Source organism: Acanthochromis polyacanthus, chromosome 3, assembly GCF_021347895.1.
Source record: "Acanthochromis polyacanthus isolate Apoly-LR-REF ecotype Palm Island chromosome 3, KAUST_Apoly_ChrSc, whole genome shotgun sequence".
NCBI classification, from domain to species: domain Eukaryota; kingdom Metazoa; phylum Chordata; class Actinopteri; family Pomacentridae; genus Acanthochromis; species Acanthochromis polyacanthus.
Genome location: NC_067115.1, coordinates 39936562 through 39961721, shown reverse-complemented (window position 1 = coordinate 39961721; position 25160 = coordinate 39936562). Strand labels below are relative to the sequence as shown.

General features: G+C 43.0%; 1 protein-coding gene across 4 annotated transcripts in view; it reads right to left on the bottom strand.

Annotated features, from left to right (window-relative positions):
• The window catches only part of vegfc (vascular endothelial growth factor c), a 242824-nt gene that overhangs the window by 70303 nt on the left and 147361 nt on the right, over positions 1-25160 (bottom strand). The window contains exons 5-6 of one of the 4 annotated variants that reach the window (XM_051945656.1): positions 5446-5504; positions 1444-5255 (exon numbers count right to left, since the gene is read on the bottom strand). The exons of the other annotated variants lie outside the window; for them this stretch is intronic. Of the exons in view, the coding sequence (XP_051801616.1) occupies positions 4750-5255; positions 5446-5504 (565 nt within the window). The 3' untranslated portion in view covers positions 1444-4749. Of the gene's footprint in view, positions 1-1443; positions 5256-5445; positions 5505-25160 lie in introns of those variants that run through there. 4 annotated transcript variants of the gene reach the window in all.

The following is a 25160-nucleotide window of genomic DNA, read 5'->3' as shown; positions in this document are numbered from 1 at the left end:
AGTAATCAGAGTGTCAATGCTCCAGTTTCGAGTCCAGTTTCTGCTGGCTGGGGGCCTCCGTCCGATCCTGGTGCTGTCCTGGGGTGTGGTGGGGTGGGTGGGGTTTCGGGGGCGCTGCGGGGTGGGTGCCCTGCGTCCTTGGCGTGCTGGCTCCTGGGTGGGCGTGGCGGCTTGCGGCCCTCGCTTCCTTGTGGCGCGGCCTGGTCCCCCCTTCGGGGTGGGGTGCTGCGTGCAGCTGGCCTGTGTTGGGGCTATGGTGCCTGCTGGGGCGCTGCTCTGATCTGCAGCTCCCGGGGGGTTGTTGTGCCAGCTGGGCCAGTTGGTTTGTGTGGGCCCTCCCCGGTCCCTTGCCTCTCGGCTCTGGGGGCCCTCTGCATCAGTACTCCACTGCTCTGTCCTCTTGGGCCGGATCCACACCAAACTGCCTCTTATTGTGCACTTCACATTTTTCACACCTCACTGTAAATAGCAGCCTTTAGGCACATATAGGGACACAACAGCTAGGGCCCTGAGGGCAGGTGGGGGTGGGAACGATGGGCACTGTGGTGGGGCGGGTGGCAGGGCTATACGGCCCTGTCTCCCCCTCATCACCCTCTTGCCTGCCTCCCCTGCTCTCCAATCTTTTTTTAATGCACCACACACACTCACCTTGGGGGTAGGTCTGGGTTGGCTGACGCCCCCCCAGCCTCCCCACTTTTAATGCACCACATGACACTCAGGGTTACACTATCACGGTGCTGGGATAATGTTTCCCGTTAGGGATCGGGAAACATATTAATAGGAGCGTAATGGATGGGTTTCATAGTTATGGCCTCGCTGGTGGGATCTGGCCCCCCATACGGCTATGGGGCGGCGGGGTGCACCATCATCCGTGTCGCTGTGGCTGGGGGTCCCCGGGGCCGGGGGGCCGTGGCCTGTGGGGGTTCTCCTGCATGTCCGACGGGTCCCGGCTGGTGTGGTGGGTTTTGCTGGGCTGCGGGGTCTGGATTGGCTGTCCCGGTGGGTGCTGTGGCTGTGGCGCGGGCTGGTGGTGTGTGGTGGCTCCGTCCTGGTGGGGGATTGGTTTGCGTTACGGGATGTGGGGGCCTTGGGTGTGCTGTGCTCGCCTGGGGGCTGGTGCGGGTGGGTATGCGGGGTGCCCCCCCGTTGGCATTGTCGGGCCCCACCGCTCTGTCGATTTTTGCCCTCTGGACTCGCATTGGGTCTCGGCTCTGGTTCCCTCTGGCCGGCCTCCGGTGGCGGCCTGCCCGGTGATGGGCTAGTTGCCGTCCCTTCGGTGGGGTGCTCTGCCCCTGTGTCTGGCTTCCTGGCTGCTTGGGGCCGTCGGCCCCCCCTGGGGGTGGGGTGGGGGGTGGGCAGGTGGGGTGGTGGGGTGCGGGGGTCTGGTGGGGGCTGGGGCGGGCGGGGTTGGGGTTTGGGTGGCAGGTGGGTCCTCTTGCCCCGGGCTGCCAGGGTCGGTTCTGGCGTGCTAGGGGTGTCGGTAGCTGCTCCCTCTTGTCTTCGGGGTCCATGTGGTACACGGTGGCCCCGGTTGCTCTCTGGGGGCGCTGCCCCGTGACTCCTGCGGCCTGTGGGGGGGGCGCAATGTCGGCTTGGCCCTGCATTGCTGTGATGGCTGTTCTGGGCTTCGAGGTCTTTCACACTTGCATGTGCATGTTTGCTCAGGTCCCACCAGCTCCTGTCGAGTTCCACTGTTGAGCAGTGATGGGACCCACCAGAATGTGCTGAGACTCTCTCCAGAGTCTAATCTCACACTAAACCCACTTTCTCTAGTATCTTTTTCTGGCCTATTCCACTCTATACTAACATGACACCCACAACTATGGTGTTCAGTACTGTCTGGCTAATTATTCATTTATGTATTATTTATTTATTGTTTGTTTGGTTTTCTGTTCTCTTGTGTATGTGTTTGCTTGTTTGTCTTATTGATGGGTAATTATTAGTTGGGAATAACACAACACCTGATATTCTTCAGATGTAATAGCACCGCTTGCTAGTCCCTGTCCCTGTCCATCCTCTCTCGTCCTGTCCACCCTTTGTTTCTCCTCACATCACCACCGAGGTGTAGCACTGCCCTCCCTGGCTCTTAACAGGGAAATGTAATAAAGAGTGTCAGCTTAGCTTTCAGGGAGGGCTGGTGATGGTCACACACATGCACTAAATAATAAGATACTTGGCTGCAAGACTAAAATATGCATTAATCTCATAAAGTGTTGACACCCCTTCCATGGAGTTAAACAATGAGAATAAATGCAGACAAAAAAAAGAGTGTCAAAGCTCCCTCCTCACCCTCGTCCTCCCCATCTGGCATTCCAAATACCCCTATCCTATCTGTCTCCCCCTATTTCTCCCTCTGTGCTCCTCTTTCTCTTCTCTCCCTCACTCCTGCTTCTGTCTCTCTGTCTCTTTGTCTCCCTCCCAGTCTCCCATCTGCTCCTCTACCTCTGTCTTCCCTTGCAGCATGGTACCTGAGTGGAGTTCAGTTTCTCAGCTGACTCCACTCAGGTAATCAACCACATCCACAGGTCCCGGACAGCTGGAAGACATCTCATTGATTACTCCTCCTGCAATAAGTACCGGCTCAGCCTTCCACACCCTGCCAGATCGTTGAACACAACTCACCAGTTAGTTCACGCTCTAGCCGCAACAGTTCCTTGTGTTTCTGCCGTGTTTTAACACTCTCTGTCCTCTGCCTTCGCCTAGATCCGGCTGTCCGGGATCCCCTCCGCCTTGCTCCCTCATCCGACCTCCCCGGACCATTCGGCACCGGTTTCCCCTCGCTGGACCCCTCATTCTGCTCAGACCCCTCCCTGGTTCCCCGACCGGCTTCCCTCGGCCAAAACCCGAAAGCCGCTGCAGCAAGCTGGTTACTCGTCGCCTCCCGGCGCCTCCCCCCTGGAAGTCCCCTCCGCCCGGACGTCGGCCGCTGTCAGGCCCACCGCACACCTTGGCCCCTCGGATCGTCAGTATCCGACGTCCTTCCTCCCCTCAGCTCCCCCTACCCATCGGACCTCCGTTCCCCGCCTGCCACCAACTGCCGATCCCCGGCTCTGGATCCCTCCGGCCCAACACCCACTCTTCCAGCCGCTTCCCCTGCACTCCGGCTCCTCTTATTCCCCTGCCATTATTCACCCTCATCCATAATAAAAATCATTCTTATTCCACCGGTCTTGGTAGTATGGCTTTCTGCTTGGGTCCAGCTCTCTAGTCCGTGACACAGAGCGCGTGGTGGTTTTTAACAACAACCCCAATGCAAAGCAGTTCTGTGGGGCCTATAAGCGCCTGCTTGTTAGGCACCAAGTGAAGACTGGGACAGGTAACTGCCTTCTTCGTGACAACACAGACATCCTGGATTCAACACCAGCAAATGTCAGTATAGCATGCAGGGTGGATGTGCAGCCTGTAGAAGTGCTTTTACCTGAAGACTTCATTGCTGACCTCCCACATTCAGATGATCTCTCAGAGTATAAGGAGGCAGCCATCAGCTATATTACAGGCTTCATAGTGAAAAAAATGAAGCAGAAGGTTACCTGTATGCCTTGCTCACAGGCACTAACATCAGATGACTTGGACTCCACACATGCTTTTCTGGTATTAAAGAGCAGAGGTGGCCTACAAAGCCCATCTCCCGGCATTCTTGCCGTTTGTCAGGCCACTGAGAAACGCTTTCAGAGGTTGTTAAAAATCAATGGGGGGAAAGCTCCACAAGGATGAGGAACAACATTGACAATTGCCACTCAGGTCCTAGTAGATTATTTGGAAAAAAAACCTTTTCCCAAATTTACACAGCCACATGTTTATGTGTGCTGAATCCAACCATGTTCATATTTTGGTGAAAATGGCATCTGCCTGGTACTGTAAAATTCGGATGAATCATTTGGCAAGAAGGCAGACAGAAAAAAATCAAAGAAGGCAAGCTTGTACGCAGGCGACTCACCAAATTAATTCATTTCTATGGTGATTAATAAGAGAGTGCATTGTTCTTCCTGTTTTTATGTACTTATATATGTATATTCATGTACAGTATGTGTGTGTATACATGTTTGTATATCGAAGATATAGTTGTTTGTCCGAAACAATGTGTGCTTTTGACTTGTGTGTGTCTAAATCCTGTTGTGTGTTGTCTTTTGTGGGTATGCACGCTCTTATTTTCAGCATGATATCAGAGCTGTATCTGGGCAAACCAGAAACCCCCCATTGAGCCTCTGTTGAAATATATTCTTAGAGCCTGCATGAAAAGGGCCAAAGTACTAAGTATTTCAGCACTAAAGCCAGAAACTTGCCACCCCGTCTGATGTTCACATTCATTCCACACTCAACTGTTGAATATATTTGAGGATGATTAGGGTAAATTCTGACATGTACTGCACACCACCTACTTAGAGCCTGCATACACGGGGCCTAAGTATCAGATGCTTTACACATGCCATAAACAAATGGTTCAATACTTCTTGCAGTCCGCATGAAAGGGGCACAAGAGTTTATTGAACAATTTGTGGTATATGAAAGTAATGTCACCTCCATATGTCAAAGTTTTTGTATATAGTCTCATTTGCTATTTAATAGTTTTTGAATATGCTTGAAGTAAAAAAAAAAAAAAGTTGTAAAAACACCAAAAAAGTTTCAAAATGTTCATTCCCTTTACACAAAACTTTATTCCATAGCCTCCGTTGTATCTGTTGTGAAGTCTCAAGTTTAATGTTGCTGAACGTGGGCCTTAATGGACTCTGTAAAACTGTTTAACAATAGTTAAGTTCCCCTAGTGGTGAAATGAACTCCATCGTGCAAAAATAGCCCAGAAGTGTCAAACCTTATGGCAGGGTGATGTATGAAATGGCCACTTAAACTTTGAACATATGTAGCCATAACACTGTTCACAAACTTTCGTGCTTTATCGATTTTTCCTGGATTGGCACCAGCTTTCCACCTACATCTCTGCGCGATGCCAGAGAAGATGATGCTCATCCCTGGATGCTGTAAGTGGAGGTGGTGCAGGTCCTCTTTCATTGCATCAATAAGCTTCACACTCGAGATGTTTCTGAGGTCATTGCCTCCACAGTGGATGAGGAGGACATCTGGTACAGCTCTTCCCCGTAGTGACTGATCGAAAAAAGGACGGACGCCTCTCCACCTCAGGCCACCCCAGCTGAACCAGTGGATGAGGACTCCATCAATCCCAAGGTTGCTCCCCATGGTCTCTGCAGCCCTCTCTGCTCCACGCCGGACATAACTGTCCCCAATTATCCAGACCATGGCTAGATGGGAAAAAGTGTAATGGTAAGAAATATGTAATATTGCAAATTATAAGCAAAAATGAAAAGAAAGCACTATTATTGGATGAATTCAGCACAGTTATGTGACTGTATAGTCTTGTTACAGTTCAGCTGCAGAAAATATTTTGTAGTACTGTTTTCCATTAAATTTTAATGGAAAAATATCACTCACTCTTGTGGGTCTGTGTGGGTGCACATGCCATTGTAGGTTTGTGGTTGGTGATGGTATGTCTACAGAAGGATAGATAGATAGATAGATAGATAGATAGATAGATAGATAGATAGATAGATAGATAGATAGATAGATATGTAACAGTTTAAAAAACATTATCACGTTATGGAGCCGTGATCCTAAGTAGCAGCTAATAGTTAGCTAATTACATCAGCATTGACAAACCCCATTTATCACTGCTTATACTCACTAAGGTCGCTAATACTACTTTACAGTAGCACAAAAAATAAAATTAAAACTATATACAGTCTATGATTAATACTCAGTTTTGGAATATGTTTCACCAAAAGTGGTTATGCAGTTTACTGATGACTTACAGTAGCTTCAGCTACAATACCGTAAGTTACTAATTTTACATATTTGCCAACATGTATGCACATTTTTGCAAGTACTTTGTGAGATTATTTCAACAGTGAACTTCAGTAAATTACTTTGACAGCTCGTGATAAAGTTTACCTCAATTTGTGGAAGCTAACGTTGTTAGCGTAGGCTGAATTCCGAAAGCAGCAACAGAAGCCTCTGCGGTAAAATGTGGGCGGGATAAGAGAGTCTTCAGCTCTCAGTCTGGCCCGCCCATAGACTGGTCCTGCCCCTAGTTGCTCTCCGGTCCAATCTGTTTGATGACGCTTTTTACGTCACTGGCTCCAAAAAATCCAAAATGGCGACCAGGAAGTAGCAAAATCCGGGCTTCATTTTCTCGGCGTTGAAACCAACCGATGACGTCACGGTTAGTTCACACCTGATACTAACCAACCTTTCATTTCAGGATTCACTTTCAGAGAGTATAATGCACTCTATGAAGGACTGACTGTCTGAACATGGACTGCAATACCTGACATTTAACGCTGGTAACCAGGGTTCATGTCTCATTTCTCAAAGTCAACAGAAGGTTACAATCATTCTTAATACACTTTGACCTTGATATGTCTAAGTTATAAAAAGTTCTTGTAGTTGCATAAAGCACAGAAAAGTTAAAGAAAGAAAGATTAGAAAAACTCAGTCCAAAGTTTCAACCATGTATAGGTCACCTTAACAGTAAATGGACCAAATGCGGTTTAGAAAAATTTATTTGACTTGGAAACTAAAAGGAATCAAATTGTAGGTAAATAAACATCTCCATCAAAGCTGGTCCGCTTGGGTCAACTTCACATATCATTGATATCTTTCTGTGATTACAGCAGCACTGCTGTTTGCTATGTTAAGACCATATGGCCTTAATATTTGTTTTCTCTAATTAAATTGTTGCTGTCATCTTTCCCCAAAATGTCTTTAATCATTTTTCATCCTTTCAAGTCCCCCTCTCCCTAGATGTTGAGCTTCTCACTCTATCTCTAAGGCTGAGCCCAGACACCCTATGGAGGAAACTCATTTTGGGCACTTCTATCTGCAACTTCATTTTATCAGTCACTACCAAGAGGGTCATTCCAGGTGAAATTACCAGATATTCCTTGGGGGTGTTGCCGCACCATTTTCAAATTAGTCTTAAATTTGCATGCCATTGGATAGTCACAAAAGTACTTTCTATGTAAAATTGTAGGCCTGTAGCTCAAATAGTTTTTGAGTTGTGGGGGTCTGAAATTTTCAGAATTTGGGCTATAAATAGCCAAAAAAAAAAAAAAAAAGCCTCGCCAGGTTTTTTTTTTTGCATCTTTCAGTGGTTAATTCTCAGCCTCTAGACATACCAGAGAGCTGTGAGTTGGTAAACAAGGCCTCTGCATGTAGCTAGTGCTCCACAAACATCCCCAGGTGTTTCCCTACACTCTGCAGGCCATGGGGGCTTGCTAAAAATGCAAAAAATGAAGAAAAACCTATTCCCGAGTGGGGTTTGGGACCTTAACAGTGTTGTTTTCATTAACGATGACGATGACGAAATTATTTCGTTCACGCCCCTTTTTTCATGACGAAAACAAAATGATGACAAAATAAACGCGGCTCTCTGATGACCAAAACATGATGAGACGTGTGCTAGTTTTAGTTCAAGAGACAAGACTGGACGAAAACGTTAATGGATGGTTTCGATCAACTGGTGATATTCAGTGAATGAGGCTGTTACAACGGCAATGCATAGCATAGGTGACTGTACCGATGCCTGTTCAAAACACACAGATGTCAATAAACTGTTCCGAAATGTTCTTGTTGTCAGCTTTAACATTGTCGTTATTGCTCTGTTTGGACTCACGGCTGTCCCATCTACCAGTAAAATTCTCGGTTTAATGAGGACTTCCACCTAACGGAGTGGAAATATCGCTTCACTGCGGCAGAGTGTGACGATCAGATTAACTGGTGACAGTCTGTGGCCTCAGTCCGACGGTCAGACAGAAACGGCAAGAGAAGTTCTAATACTGTTTTCAAAGCTTACTGCGATAAACCAGTTGGACCTAAACAGATTTTAAGTAAAACAATAACATCATATAAACCACCTGACCACATTCTAACCAGAGATTTCACATTCCAGCCTTCAGAACATCGATATGCTTCATCTAATTGTTCCCCCGTTATTCAGGATTTATTATTTTACTGGGGCATTGCAAGTTAATCAACACTGTATTCTATGGAATCAATGCATTGTAAATTAAATGCACTGACTTTACAGAACACAGAATTAAAGGTATTTTTTTATTTCTAACGACGTAGAACAATAATAGAGACGAGGACATTTATTCTACAAAACCTTAACCTTAACATACTACTCTAAACTGACAAAAAATAAAGCCGCAAGTCCTGAAGAAGGAATATCTTTGTTGGCTTTTTTGTAGTAATGAACATTGAATCCACTGTCATTTTGTCAGTGAGGTTAATAATACGTAATTTGTTAAAGGGCTAATATGTCTCGACTAAAACTAGACTAAAACCTTTTGAGTTTTCGTCGACTAAAACTGGACTAAAACTATCACTTATAGAAATGACTAAATTGTGACTAAATAGAATAAGGATTTCGTCCAAAAGACTAAAACTAAGACTATATCTAAATTGGCTGCCAAAAACAACACTGGACCTTAAAAGTACTAGAAATACTGCACAGTTGTAACACTCCTGGGTTCCATTCTACACAAACGTGTGTGATAACTTAGCAAACTGGAGCTTTCTAGGTACCTCAGTTTGGAAAATATGAGCTCCCAAAGTTGGACGAGATTTTTAATTGGCTATTTTTGGTGGCAAAAATCTCAGTGTGTGACAGGTACCAGAGACCCCAAATTTTCCACAAGACAGTTCCATGTGTCTTGTATCCCTGTACAAAAAAGCAGCAGGGTTATACTTGTAGTTACTGAGATATTCTTACTCAAAATGACATGGGTAATGTCAAAATTGTTTTTTGCTTTTCAGTACTTTCAATTGGGATACAAGTATTAGTAGTCATTCCAATGGTAGTATTATGTATGTTTTGTTCTTTTTGAAATGTTAGTTGTTAAAGGTGACTACCTTCAAAAAATGTAATGCCCTTTTTGTGTCACAAGGTCCAGTTTAGAGCCATACCTGTAGATATCATGTTGACACCCATTTGCAATGCATACATGTAATTATAACATACACATACAAATTACATGTACTAACTTGAATTCAGGGAGCTCTGTAGTAGTTTATGGTTGATTAATTTAAAAATAACAATAATGTTGAATTTTACAGTATCAGTGCGCACTGATACTGTAAAATTCAACATTATTGTTGAATTTTATTGTCCATTATTGTCCTGTTTCAGGACGAGTTGAAACAGGATGGCTGAGAACGGGAACCAGTCAACTCAGCCCCCAGCCAAGTCGGCCCGACCAAGTTGGCCCCCATACCAAGTCGGCCCCATACAAAGTCGGCCCCATTATGACAGCAATTACAGGCAGCAATTACAGGCAGTGACTACAGTTGTTGCAGTAAATGATTGTATTGTTAGTAATACAGGGCTATTATGACAGCAATTGACCCTTCGCTAAGCCCCGCCCCCCTTGATTACTGTTTCTACGCCTGTCAAGCTTTCCCTCCTAGCATGAAATGTGGAGTTTTTAGCGGTACCGTTGAGTGATATTTCTCAGGAGATATGTGCAAATTTCTGGACATATTCTACAGCAATATCAGAGAGAAGCAGACAGAAGGGTCTCCAATATGCTTTTGAGAACTACATTCACCAAATTAAATGTTGGCGGAGTGCGAATGAAGAGGACGTTAAAATAGAGGGAAAAGCGCACAGATCTCAGTGTAAGTGCCAAACACCCCATGTATTGTCACTTCACATCAAAACTAATCATATACAAGAACAACAATGTTCTTCTACAGCAGGGTAAGCCGATATGTATTATATACATTTAAATTAATGTTATGTCAACTGTCATTATCATGTGTCTGCCCATTTCTTGCTAAGCTAAATGTGTGTTTGTGTACAGCGCGCCAGGATATTGCTCACATATAGTGGGGCTGATCTATACACTTGATCTCATTAAGGTACAGCAAAGTTCAGCAATATCTTGCACAAGTTTGCCACAATAGTGACACAAACCAAGGGGTTACAACATTAATGCAGTACCGATCTCATCTGTTGTTCTCGCCAAAGCCAGACGTGAGCGTAGGCAGAGACCCGTAGACTGCTAGCATATATATGCTATACCAGTATGTCAGAAGTTGTCTCTATATATCACCAGTATTTATTTTTGCTCAAATAATACACAGTAGATCAAGTTTTAAGAGAAGTAACCTTCCATTGAGACGTCTTTCTTTGCTAATGTTATCTGACCTAACACACTAACACACAGAGCTACGATTAGCTAATGTTAGCTAGCAACTTACCTTAAAACAGACGTAGGTGTTCTTATTGATTTTGGAGGGATTCAGCTGATCATGCGGTCTCCCACACTGCTTAATCCGCACGCGACACCTTTCTTCTTGTGTCTTTGGCTTGGGGAATGCAAAAAAATCAACACCACCCTCCAAGCTTTGCGGATAAAGAGTGTTGGACTTGCAAGTACCGTACGCACACCGCTTCATCTGCTGAAAGCTTGACAGACCTCTCGTGCCTAGTTACAGTTGCTAAGGTAGGATTGGACAGTAGCCATTTGTGGGAGGGGCTTAGCAAAGGGTCAATTCCGGCCCCATTATGACAGCAATTACAGGCAGTGACTGCAGTTGTTGCAGTAAATGATTGTATTGTTAGTAATACAGGGCTATTATGACAGCAATTACGGCCCCATTATGACAGCAATTAAAGGCAGTTTTTACAGGCAGTGACTGCAGTTGTTTGAGACCTACATATCAGCTTGTGTAACTCCAGCAGGGTGATAGCAACCAGTGGAGCCTCCCACTCATCTGGGTGTAGGGTTTCTGTCATTGCATAGGGAGAGAAATAGCAAAATAGACTTTGAAAACAGATGGATAAGTTCGCCCAAGGCCCAAGTATAATTTTTTAAAAATTGTATATCCCTTATTAATCCCATGAGGGGAAATTCTGATTTTCGCACAGGTTGATGCTAGAGGTACGGACCCGTACCCGTAGCATCTGTACTAGAGGTACGGACCCGTTAAGGTCACTGAAGAGCTGGTGCCGGTTAACTACTATTTGCTGCACATTACAGGCAGTTTATATGAATGACTCTGACGGCGAACATTGTGTAATTTAACCAAAAATACACCGTCTCCTCTCACACTTTAGACACGGCGTCTAAAAGCGTAAAAATGGCATTGTCTAAATTGTTTGAAGTCCAGTTCCTATTAATTAGTTTACCGCGTTCAGTGGTGGAAGCGGCTGACAAACTCCATTGCAAATGTTCCCATTTAATTTCGGACGCTAATTTACAAGATAAAATTAAGGATGTCGAATATGAAACAAACACTCGTGAATGGTGAGGAGCAGCTCTTTAATTCGGCATGAAGTAAAAAAAAACACAAATTCGATTTACTGTGATATTGTGAGATTTGTTTGTGGTTATGTAACTTAGCCATTCAACAGAGTCCGGTAACATTAAAGTGACTGACATGCAGTGTCTGTGTTGACAGACGCAGAAAATACGTCAGGGTTTTGTTTAGGTTGTTAATATGTAATAGTCTGTCGCTACTTTTGAAGGTAAAAAAAATACTTGTAGTTTGCTGGCTGTTAGTTCCGCCATTTGTTTTGTTTGCTGTTTGTGCTTTATTAGAACAGTGTCACGTGAATAAAAAGTTTTGCTATTTTTAATAGTAGTGCCGATTTCAACCCCCAAATCGCTGTCCGTGAAAAAGTCAGATAATGATATTTATAAGACATTATGCATGATAGAAAAGAGAACAGCAGATGACTGACATGACAGGCTCGGCACGCAGATTCACCTCAAATCACGGAAGCGCCTTCATCACTCGGATTACCAAGCCGGCTCATTAATATTTATGTGCGTCGGATTACCAGCCAATCACAAAGCGCGTTCATCAGCTGGTTCATTAATATTTATGATAAGGGAAAGTGCCGGATCCGTAGGCCACAGGCTACGGGTACGGGTCCGTATCTGTAGACACTACCTTTCGCAGATCCCCCCATCTGGGAGGGGGGGGGTCAGAGCGCAGGGTCAGCCATGGTACAGCGCCCCTGGAGCGGGAAGGGTTAAGGGCCTTGCTCAAGGGCCCGTCACATTCACCCATTCACACACACATTCACACACTGATAGGGGGAACATCATCACCTGACAGGTACAGTGTCTTGAAATTTCCAGGCAGATATTATTTTAAGTGAGTTAATGACGACACAGATTGGACAGGGTTCTCAGGCCCATAGCCGGGGGGGGTTCAGTGAGCTCTCATTTGGGTTCTCAATATTTGTTTGTCACATTTATGTTATGATCTATAATAAGAAGTAATGGATCCATTCAACCCTGTTGCTCTAATTTTAACCCTATTACCAAATAATTTTTATCAAAATAATCTTAAATGATTTTCCCAAACTCATGAGGGTTTGACCTGTTGTCATTTTAGTGGTTTAAATGATTTAATTTGTAATGGATTTGAGCAAATATTGCAATTTAATAAAAATAAAACAAAAAAAATTTCAAATACTGAAAAGCTGGGCATGCCAGAGTTCAAAAGTTGTTTAAATTAATAGAGGTCAAGTCTTAACTGAAATGGTAAATGGTTGTATTTATATAGCGCTTTACATGATATGTCACATTTACCCATTCACACGCTGATGGTGGAAGCTGCCATGCAAGGTGCTAACCACGACCCATCAGGAACAATTAGGGGTTCGGTGTCTTGCTCAGGGACACCTCGACACGAGCACGACGGGCCGAGGATCGAACCGGCAACCTTCTAGTTACAAGACGGCCACTCTACCCACTGATCCATGCCACCCCATTAAATGATTATCCAATGTGAATGTGGCCTTCTTTACTTAATGGTAAAGGATTTATTAAACATTTTTAAAAAATATATACTTTTTCAGGTTCCTGAGTATTCATAACAGGGTTGCACTATGCATGGCGCGTATCAAATAAAACATTTCATAAAAAGTGTAACTTTAATGCTTGAGCTGGACGAATCACATTATTTGATGGCTTACTACCTGGTTTTCTTAAATACATGACAGAAAATTATAAAATAAAGGGTAGATTTTTCAAAGGTTAGGATACCTAAATCGTCCTCCAATTCTGGAATGACCCGGGTGCAGACCTACCCATCGTGGAAGCTTATGCCCAATTAGTTAGTTGAGTTCAACCCTGATGACCCCCCCACTCCCTGTGAGTTCCCCTGCAATGTTGGCCATGAAATTCTGTACAGTCCCTAAAATTAATGAATGAATACATAACAAGATAAGTTTAAGCATAAAGATTGAACCATTTTATTTCACTGTAACAGACATATGTAACAAAATTATTGTACAATGTTTGATATGGTACTCATCGTTTTTACAGTATCATGTCCACTTTCCATTCATTCCAGTTTCCTTTAATTTACATTTCAGTCCATAGCCAGTTACACAGTTGGGCTGTAGATGTGGGCACAGGCCCTAAGGAGTTGTGTCGGCGAGATGTTTCCAGCCACATACTCTTCCCACAGAGAGAACACACATGCCTGGATCTGACGGAACTTCTTTTTTTGCTGTCGCTTTACCTTCCTTTCTGACACCAGCCGAACTTGAATGTCCACCAAGCGTGCCTCCTGGTGGAGGAGGGTCACCAAGAGGTAAAACGGCACTTGGCCTCTCGTTGCTCGAACATTCAGCCGATGGTGCCAGCCTTCCACGTCGTTATTTGTTCTAATGCTCTGCATAAAAACACTCCAGAAAGCTGGTGCCCAGATGTCATTGTTAATCCAAGTGTCCTTCACGTAGGTTGTCAGTTCCACAAGGGCAGCATTTTTTCTAGCTTTTTCCTCCAGTTTCACAAAGGCAGCTGTGATGTGTTCCTGTGGCAGGAAGGGAAGGGCCATAAGTCGGCGACACAATGTGTAAACAGAATCACTCAACATGTGTTGTTGCTGCAGGCCAAGCTCCTGCACCTTGCGCCATACAGACTGGGTCCAATGGAAGGCACAGCCCATCAACTTCACTGTAGGAAACACAACAGCCATCACTCTCCACAGGGACATTTCGAAGTCCAGGACCATTTCCTGGATTGCAGGTTGTCCTGGAAGGCAAGTCAGCAGAGCACGCAACACAGCACGATAGTCTTTTATCCGTTTGCCTGACATAAGACAGAACGCCAATGGCACTTGCTTGGTATCACCATCCCGCTTTACAAAGGCATGTAGACTCCATAGCTGTGTGAACGGAGCCTTCACCACCTTGAATGTCCCGTCCACGTACCATCTCTTGGCTGTAGCGAGAAGCCCCAGCATAGCATCAGTGGCAAGGATCAAATGTCGCCTTCCTGCCACTGTAACATCCTCCTTCAAGAAGCCACCTGGAACATGCCCATAGTCAATTGCGAAAGTCAGGTCCTGGGGTTCTGGTGGCCGCATTTTCTGTCTCTTCCTGTTTGCCATGCGTGCCAAGTTGGCCGGCTTTGGCAGGGTGGGGCACGGGCCATCATCCAGCTCTTCCAGGAGAACTTCCTCTACTAATGCGCAAGCAGGCTTGAATAGATCCTGGACAGCCTTCTGCTTTACATCAGCTGTCACCTGTGCTACAGTCTTGAGTCCCGGCTCAGCTCCATGCACATGTGGATGTGGACACTCCGCAAAGGTGTCTCCACGTTGCACAACAGTTGCTTTACATGTCACACTCTTATTCCTTATGCAGCACCGCCAGTCGGTCACTGCACCCCGGGCACACTTGACGGTGTACTGGTAGCCATGGTTGTCCACCAGTTTCCGCTTTCCCCTTTGACTGGAGTTGTCTACTATGGAGTACTCCACTTCTTCCACCTCTTCTCTGTTCTCCAGTACTGTTGGGACCTCCGGGTCCCCGATTGACGACTCTTCCACAATGGCTGGCACTTGGAAGCTTGGCATTTGCTCCATATTGCTGGCTTCTTCCACACTGTCTTCACTGTAGTCCATTGCATTTCCATGGTCACTATTACTTGCTGATGGAGAGTTCATCTCTGCTGAAATTTGCTGTACAGGTGAGTGTGGAGCCACAAAATCAGATGTGCTGCTGGTGTTGTTGGTCAATCTGGTGCTCTCAGCTGCAGGTTGAAAAGCACCTCTTTCAGGATTGCACCAGTAGCATTGCCAGTCTATCTCTTGCCCTTGACTGACTGCATTCCTAAATGTATCACGGGTGACTCCAGTTTGACAGGTACGGTGTTGCCATAAGTTGCAGCCTCCACAGCATAATGCTTCCTGGCGGGGCCTAACAGGGCGCTGACATGAAATACACGGATGAGCAGTATGTCCCTGTCGTAGTTCCATTGCTGCCAATGTACTGACTGACTCAGCAAAATGTTTGAGGTATTTATACTCAGCAGGACTGTGCCACAGCTTTGGTGTAAAATAAACAATTGCAGGCAATATTCACAGTGTCATTCACAAATTGCCTGCAATTGCTGTCATAATAGCCCTGTATTACTAACAATACAATCATTTACTGCAACAACTGCAGTCACTGCCTGTAAAAACTGTCTGTAATTGCTGTCATAATGGGGCTGTAATTGCTGTCATAATAGCCCAGTATTACTAACAATACAATCATTTACTGCAACAACTGCAGTCACTGCCTGTAATTGTTGCCTGTAATTGCTGTCATGATGGGGCCGACTTGGTATAGGGGCCGACTTGGTCGGGCTGACTTGGCTGGGGGCTGACTTGACTGTGAACTGCTGAGAACAGGGCTCACTAAAAGGCGGACCGGTCCGTATCCGGACCCAGACGCCGTCTGTATGGGTGTAAATTTGACAGGTCGCTTCTATTTTACTGGCGCAGCTTTCCCGTGTTTATCATTGGTTATCAGCTCAGAAACACACAGACCAATTACATAAGAGTTCATCAGACACCATCCCCAGAAAAAACTGGGTACCAGTGGAGTACCCTGAGTACCAGTGTTTTCTGGGCTGTTTCAGTCACACGTTGCAGAACCCTTGTGACTTGGGCTGTGCACATTTCTTGCAAGTTTGTTTTCAGTCAGGCTGCCGTATTATATTACTCCTTTGTAAACGCTGATAACAACTTGGCCTGAGAATTTTATTTTATACCATTGTCTTAAGAATTACAGCTGTTTCTGAACTTTCTTAACCAGGATGAAGATAACTTGATCATGTACAGGTTTCTGTTGATATATCAGAAATTTGAAACGATTCACACGCTCCACCTCAGCTCTGTTAATGTGGAAGGGGATGGGTCTTGGTCAACTTTTCTTACTGTCAGCAATCAGCTTTCGGTTTTGCTGGTCAATACATCAACAGGTCTCTGTGCACCTCTCTGTAATATTGTTTGCTTCCTAACATTAACTCTTTTTGTTTGTTTATTGCATCTGATTAAGACAGTGTTTCTCAAAGTGTGGGGCATCCGTACTTACGTGCTTGGCAAGTATGGACATGGAAGTACGGACTCTCGAGAATACATCATTAATGTGCAATTGGGACACCAACATATTTGATGACATCACCACCTTGGCTCACATACTCCGATTATTTTTACCAGGGGTGTCACACATACGGCCTGCAGGCCAAAAGTAGTCCACCAGAAGGTCCTTTTCAGCCCGCGGGTTGATTTTACAAAGTCTAAAAATTACAATGAAATTAATTGTAAATTTATAAAACTGGAAATTTTTAATTATTTGGAGACCTTGACAAGTTGTTTTGACCATAAAGTAAAATACTGCATTGTGCAGTTCCAGATAGCTGTGACTAAATATTTTGTGCTGTTCCCTCCCAAAGAGCAGTCATTTTGCATCTTGGAATATGCTTGCACACAGTCACTCAAGACTGTGCAGCGTGTGATGTGTGCTGTGTCACAGGTGGTGCACATATTGAACACTTGTGAAGTTGGTCCCATAATAAATTTATGATGTTCAACATTTCCTAGCCTTCACCTTTGCACCAGCACAGCAACCACGAAAACACCTCAAGATGTCCACTAGAATTAGATGTTGCTGTCCAGATTTGTGCTGTCTCAATGAAAAATGCTCTTCTCTTGAAGAAACCCTTCTCCCAGCAGAAACCTCCATCAGCAGCCGACAAAACACGACAAAATATGAAAAAAATAAAGCAAAAATCTAAAATAGTTAAGAGACACCAAAATTTGCAGCCACTTTCAGAGGCGCAGGTTCCAGAATTCTGTATAAATATATATATATACACTACTCACAATAAGTTAGGGATATTGTGAGGTCCTCAGTGGATTTCATACATAAGGTGTTTCTTTGTTCCTAATCCCAATTTTACCAGCCCCTGTTTACCAGCCCTCTCAGAAGGTTTGGCTCCAGGCCAAGGACATTCCTCTCCGGGTGGAATCTAAGAAATTAGCTCCCTGTTTCATTGGACATTTATCACGTGTTGGACCATGTTATCAACCCCAGCTCGGTACATCTTCGATTACCTCCTTCGTTCCCTACGTTTCATGTCACTCAGTTAGAGCCTGTTGTGAAGAGTGCTCTCGCCCTCCCTGCCCAACCCCCTCCACCACCCAGGGTCATTGATGACGCCCCGGCTTATACGATCAGGTGCCTATTGGATGCTTGCCGTCGGGGACATGGTCGTCCAGTTTTTGGTTGGCTCCTCTCCCTCCCTGGAGAACCAACCCCTGACCACACGACGTTCCAGCCCATTCCCAGAGTCAACCCAGGAATCCAATCCTTCCCAGTAGTCTGCTAAGTTCCCCGGGCATCTTGTATTATTAGAATAATTCAGCGCCTAGTTTTGCATTCTTAGTTCCTAAAGTCAGGTTATTAGTTCTTAGTTTTTGAGTCCTTAAGCTTCCGTCAATTTTCGCCTGAAATTTCTACTGATGTGCAGAAAGTAAACTGAATGCTGTTCTTGAACTGTTTGGAGTACAGGCATGGTTGGGGTCTCCTTTGAAAGCTGACAACCTGAATTTTCACCCAGTGTAGTCAGAATTACTCTAGGTGCTACTGGCACAGAGTATTTTATGTTGGAACACTGAATTAGGATGACTTTTATTCTCGCCTAAATTTTTTCCCTAATAAAACACCTGAAAATAAGGGTGGCAGCACTGTGACAGCTTGAAAACACAAAAAGGCAACAGCCTTTGACCTGAACATAGTTCAGGTCAAATTTTCAGAGCAATACTACAAGAAATGAGTGTTTCACATATGTATTTGTACTGTTGGCGCTGTCAATTTTGGACACCCTCTGTACATCCTCTGCACACCCTGGGCAAAATGGTATATGTTCATTTTATAGCCCGTTTTCACATTATTTTCACTCCAAAAATTCATAAAGAACTCAAAAAAGGCACTTCAGTGTGGATCAGATGCAGAGACTGGGAGGGAGACAGAGAGGCTCCTGCTGCAGCCGGAGCCTAGGTGTGAAATATCACACAACCCCGCTGGCAGAGGCTCTATTTATATCCTGCTATTCAGCAGGCTCATTGGCTATCAGCCCTGTCAATCAAACGTTTCCTCCGATGTGATTTGCTCAGAATTTACTGACGAAATGAGGTAGGTCCAGATCGGTCAGTCTCGGCTACGGTTGGCCGTTTTTGGCTCGGAGGCAGGCCAGAGTCACTTGATTGGTTGAAACACGGTGTAAACATAAAGGATAGACTTCAGTCGCCATTTTGAGTCCAAGACTGCATGGATCTCTGTATGCTGAATAAAAATATGGGCATAAATACATGGGCATAAATACGGCTCCATGCGCGTGTGCACGCATGGAGCTGAGCTATTTGTGGATTATTTACTTATTTCAAGACATGTTTTGGACAAAATATTATACTTGCTAGTATTGTCTGGATGCCGAAGCTTGGATTCTGGCCGGTTTTTGTGGATTATTTTCATCTTTGACCAGTAAAAGAGCGTCCAAAGAGCGTCCAAAGGTGAGTAGTGCCATTTAAATTTTTGTTGTTTGTTGGAGAAATGTGTTTATATTACCCGCTGTGGTAATCACATCTGAAAGTGGTTTATACCGGCGGATTCATGAGAATCTAAGCTTTACATGGGTGTATAGTGTTTGTATAATCGCATTTACAGCATCAGTCATTTAAGGAAATGCTTATGCAGATCTCAAAGTGTCCCGTGGTCGGGACACTGAAGCGCAACGGGTTAAGATTGATTGATTGATTTCTTTATTTTCGTGTCATGCACAAAGTGTGCCCAACCCTCATGGGTTTACAAGACACCAATATACCAGCATTGCAGCAGAATACATCCAAAACAACACAATATTCTACTGCTCAATCCTTGAACAAAATATGTTGCCTTTTATCCCAGGCCTGGCAAAGAAATTCTGCCATAAAAAAAAATCCTCTTCTAAAACATAACTCTAGTTTTTCATGGTTATCCAACCAAAAGAAATCAAAATAAACAGAGGACATCTTACTGAAAAGTACCTTTCTTACATCTTCATATACAGGACAGTAAAATACAAAGTGAACCTCTTTCTCAGCTTCACCTAAATTACACAGCAAACAAAGTCTGTCCTTCTCTGGAGCAGCATTAAACCTCCCAGTCTCTAAAGCTAATGGTATTGTTCCTGAGCATAGCTGTGCACACATGGATCTCTGTCTTTTACTTAAATTAGGCTTAACATAAGGTTCCACACTGTACCTATCTTTTATAAGGCAATATGTTCATAACTTAGGTTTATACCAAATATCAACAGACCATTTTTTCTAAACCTTGGAAACATATTACTACTCATCTCCTGAATGTCATATGATAGCCTATAATAAAAAAAATAAATGAGTTATTCAAATGGAATAAAGACTTTATCTCGTTTGCCCAGGGGTGAAGATTGGAGATGCCCCAATTAAAGACCTTTTTTGTAATTCTCTGATTTGACATGTTCACCAATCTGTTCCAAAGACGAAGCATTTGGCATTTATGCCTGATGTTTGGGGGTTCCCATCCCATATCTCCAGTAATGGCCAATGCAGAAGTAAATCTATGAACTCCCAGAAATGATTGAATTGCTCTGAGATGCACTGTATTACAACGTATATTCCCAGAAGCCCCAAACACCAGAAGCATAGTCAGACATCGGGCAGACACATGAATTGTATAGTTGTGTATAAGTATGGAATTTTAGATTACCACAATGCTTAACTTTGTTCAGTACAGATCCCAGAGTTCTGCCAGCTGACTGAGCTAAAACATCAACAGCTTCCTTAAATGTCATATGTTCATCCAGTGTCACCCCAAGATATTTATACTGGTCAATATATGACAGCACTATTGGCACAAAATTAAAAAATAACTGAACTTTTCTCCAGAAATGTACAATTTGTGTTTTATAAATGGTAGTATTTATATAGCGCTTTTATCCAAGGCGCTTTACATGGTACGTCACATTCACCCATTCACACACTGATGGCAGAAGCTGCCATGCAAGGCACTAACCGCGACCCACCAGGAACAATTAGGGGTTCGGTGTCTTGCTCAGGGACACCTCGACATGAGCTTGACAGGCCGAGGATCAAACCAGCAACCTTCCAGTTACAAGACGGCCACTCTACCCACTGAGCCATGCCACCCCAGTGATTTATCACTAGTCTCCATTTCCAGCACCATTCCTCAACAGTGTTCAACATACTCTGTTGAACACTGAACAAGTTTTTTTCATTTTCGGCAAGTAGAACTACATCAGCCACATATAACAATATCCCTACAATATGATCACCAACTTTAACTCCCAAGTTAGAGGCCTTGATCTGAACAGCTAAATCATTCACATACATTGAAAACAGTGTTGGTGACAAGACATCTCCTTGCTTCACACCGAAATGTTGGGTAAACCATCCTGTTCTGTGTTCATTAACTTGAATGCAAGCAACAGGAGCCTTGTAAGGGGACTTGATGGCATAACAGAACTTTCCATTAACACCAGTTTTTAAAAGCCTGTATGGAAGAAGCTCTCTATTAATTGAATCAAACGCCTTTCTAAAGTCAATGAAACAAGCAAAAGAAGATCTATTCTCCTTAATTCTTGCTCGTATCAAGGAATTGACTACAAATATATGGTCAATACGAGCTCTAGATTTTCTGAATCTGTTTTGCTCATCCACAAGCACACCTGTCCTCTCAAGATGGTCTACAAGCCTGCGACTTAAAATTGATGAATACAACTTATACACACAACTAATTAGACTTATACTCCTATAGCTAAGAAGCAGCTCGGGGTCATTTCTAGTAGATTCAGGAATATGTTTTATAACAGACTTCTGCCACTGTGTAGGAACAATGTCACTCTTTGCAGGGGGATTTCTCCATCAATAAACGTAAGGCCGACAATGATAACCGACACAGAGTGGAATCCGAAGGCCGGGCGCTTAGCTTCATCCATCTTCACTTCCAGCTGTTCTGTTCTAGCAGAAAGTTGCCCAACATCCATGTTAAGATTGTCTTGAATTTGCCGTAGTTTGTCGTCCATCTCCGCTTTCAGCTCTTCTTTGTTTTCAGTGATAAGACGCTCCTGATGTCCCACTTTGTAGTCCAAAAGTTTTTCTAGAGAGATATGCACTTCATTTATCTGCGATTTGAGAGAGTCATTCTGTGACTGAAGTGTCTTAAAGGCTTCACAGTGTGACTTGAGCTCCGCCATGGTGGCATTTATATCGCTATTTTCAACTTCTTTCTTTTCTTTCAGCCTTGTGGAGACCATGGAGCGGTCACCTTTTTCCGTCATATTGTACTCGATGTCAGACTGATTTTTGTACAGAAAAAATCAGTAGTTACATTGAAATATTTAATTGTCTTCCGAACTTATGCAGCGTGTAGCAACGCCCACGCATGCGCACCTTACACCCTTAATGTTCTCCTCAGGTTAATATTTCAGTAAATTCAAGTCTTTAGTGTTCATAGTTCAGTCAGGTTAAATATTTGGACTGTCTTGTTCCAGAGTTTTCTGGCTTTGTGGTATTTTGGTTTTCTTGCTAGAAATCTTTACTTAAATAGCTTTCGTATTCTTCTTGCCTGAGTTGTACCCTCCGTGAGTTGAGCTTCCTCAGTTGTTGTTATTCTTCCACCCCGCTAGGGGCTACGTAGAGTTTGTTTTATTAGTAGTTCCTGTTGAAATCAGTATTTGCGGTTGTAGTCGTCCGGTGTGTATTTGTAGCCCTGACCTTTTTACGCTGTAAATAAATTCATTTCTTTATCTGATTTATGTCTGTCATCTCTTTTCCTGCACCTGAGCCTCTGGAATTCGTAACACTAATGCAAACATGACAATCCTTGGGACTCATTTACACTCAGTATGCACAATGATGCACTTAAACTGTACATACAAATGTGTTACATATAACATTTAGATTTAATCAATATTTTGTTATCTGAATTGATTTGTATTGTGTGAACATATGTTAGAATTGCCTCAGACTCTGCATTGCATACGTGAAAGCCAAGCTGTCTTGGAAAATGCAAAAACATGCACACACTTTTAAATATATATATATTTTAAAATGAGCAAAGGTATATAGACAAAAATATATTAACCTCTTGATGCCTGTTGTCACAAATTCGCAACATACCACTTTCATTCAGACTGCAGCCGAGATTCCCCTAATGCCAGCGTGTGTATATTCAGTATATACTTCAGAAACCTTTTGCAAGCACTGATTTCACGTAGGACTGGTCGGAGTGGGACCTAATTATTATATATCTGTTATTATTATGATTTATCTGTTTTATGTGTAATAGACAAAATAATCTCCATTTATTTTAGCATCAGCTGGAAAGCAAAAACGCATAAGTTTTGTTTTTGTTTTTTTAAATTTGATTGTAAATAAATTCAGGAATCAAGGGGTTAATCAACATCATGAAATCTTTCTAAAATGAGATTTTAATATTTGCCTGTTTAAAGTGAATGTTTGTCTTGTAGAACTTTGTAAGGACAAAGTGTAGATTTACACCTGTGTAAAGGTGTACAGTATAGCAAAGGGCTATCAAGTCGTTTTATTCACTTTAAAACGATCAACTAAAAGGCATTCAATAATTGTCTTCAATTTTTCAATTCAGTTTTATTTATATAGGGCCAATTACAGTCAAATTGTCTCAAGACGCTTTACAGAACCCATATGCCTGAACCCCGAGAGCAAGCCCTTAAGGCGACAGTGGCAAGGAAAACACCCTTTTAACAAGGAAAAAACCTCAAGCAGAACCCAGCTCTTTATGTGGGGGAACCATCTGCCTGCTGGTCAGCGGGTTGAGAGGGACAGAAGAGGTAGAGAGGTCTTAAAACAAGAAGTAAAGTGAACTTTACACTTAGTTTACCACATTTTGAATATGTGAATGTAAGAGCACTGGCATCTGATCAGAGTCCAGTGCCACAATTTGGGATGTCAGAATCAGTAACAGGATAGAACATCTGATTTGTATTTTATATTACTTGAAAATGATTTTAGTAACAGAACAATTGTAACGACAAGTGTCTTGGGGTTTTTTCTTCAGTAGAGTTACTTCAGGATCCTAGTGAAAGGAAAGATTGTAGGAGACAACAAAAAAGGCCATGATTTTTTAGCAGAGGTTTCAGCAATATTGCGACATTTCAGCAACCACATCACCAAGGGAAGACTCGCAACTATAAGTGAATGTTGGCAGTGTAAAACTGCTTAGCAGCCTGCTCTGGCTAGTCGCTCACCACAAAGCACCAGAGACTTTGCCAGAAACCAGGGGGTAATACAAAAAAGATGACAGAAATCAGGGTATAACACACAAACAACAAAACAAAGAAAAACAAAAGTCAATGAATACTGTCAACTCTGCCCGCAGCATGGTTTACGAGGAGTTTGACAGTTTCAGGGCTTAAAGTGAAAAATAATCCTGAGCCTGAACTTTTTTGCTTTTGGGTGGGGGTCGGGGCACAATATTGCTAAGTAATAATAAATGAAGATATCTGCCTTCACAAACTCAGACTACAGATTATGGTAATACAATAATGGTCAGTAGGTGGTGGTAGGCACTCCATCTGACTACAACATGGTGCAAATATATTGTTTAACAACCAATCAGTAAAAGACATGGAAAAGGACATTGATTCACTTTTAACAATATGCGCACCATCTGCACTATTTATTCTGAAATACAACTATGTAAACAATTACAGTGCAAAAAACAACTAACTAAATAAAAATAAGAGAAAACTATAGTTCAGTTCAAAATAATAACAAAAAAAGATTAAAGTGCTCTAAGAACTGGTAACTTAAATAATCAGAAATAAATAGGAAAATTGAAAATAAACAAATACAGCTTACTATAGAAAACTACAGTTCAATTAAAAAACATTTACAGTGCTACAAGAACTGGTAAGCTGAATCTTTTTTTCCCTCCCCTATCTATTTCTTCTTTCTTTTTTACATCTTGTTCCTTAGTGAAAAACTTTGAGAACCACTGCCTCCAGTGGTTCTCAATTTTTTTCTGTCAGGCCACCCTTGAGAGGACAAAAAATTTCGGTGCCCCGCCTCAATAACTTTGTGTGTGTGTGTGTGTGTGTGTGTGTGTGTGTGTGTGTGTGTGTGTGTGTGTGTGTGTGAGTGTGAAAGAGAGAGTTTTTTTTATATTAAAATTATCAAAACGTGAATATACAGGGACTGTGTTATTTTTGTCTTGTTTTTCACAGTAAATATCAGGAGAGTGAAACATCTTATTCCAGGTTCTACATTCAGCCCAATTTGATCTCCAGTGGGCAGCACCAGTAAAATCACAACATAATAACCTATAATTAACCACCTTTTTCCCCTTTGTTTTAGTTCAAAAAAGTACATTCTAAAAATGATCACATTTAATGAATTATCTTTTTACAAAATATCATGAACACCTTGAAATTTCTTAAGAGAAGCAAATTCAATTTCAATGGAATTATACCTCAGTTTATCATTTACGCAATACAACTGCCAGATCAGAGTTTATCTACAAAGGAACACAACATTTAGTCACAGCTATGTGGAACTGAGCAATCTAGTATTTTACTTATTATCAAAACAACTTGTCATGGTCTAGAAATTATTTAAAATTTACAGTTTTACAAATTTACAATTTACAGTTAATGTCTTCTCTGTAGTTTTTTTTTACACTCTGTAAAGTCATCTCGGGCTAGACGGATTCAGGTGGTGACGTGAACAAGTATGCCGGTGTTCCAATCGCACATTAACGATGCATCCTC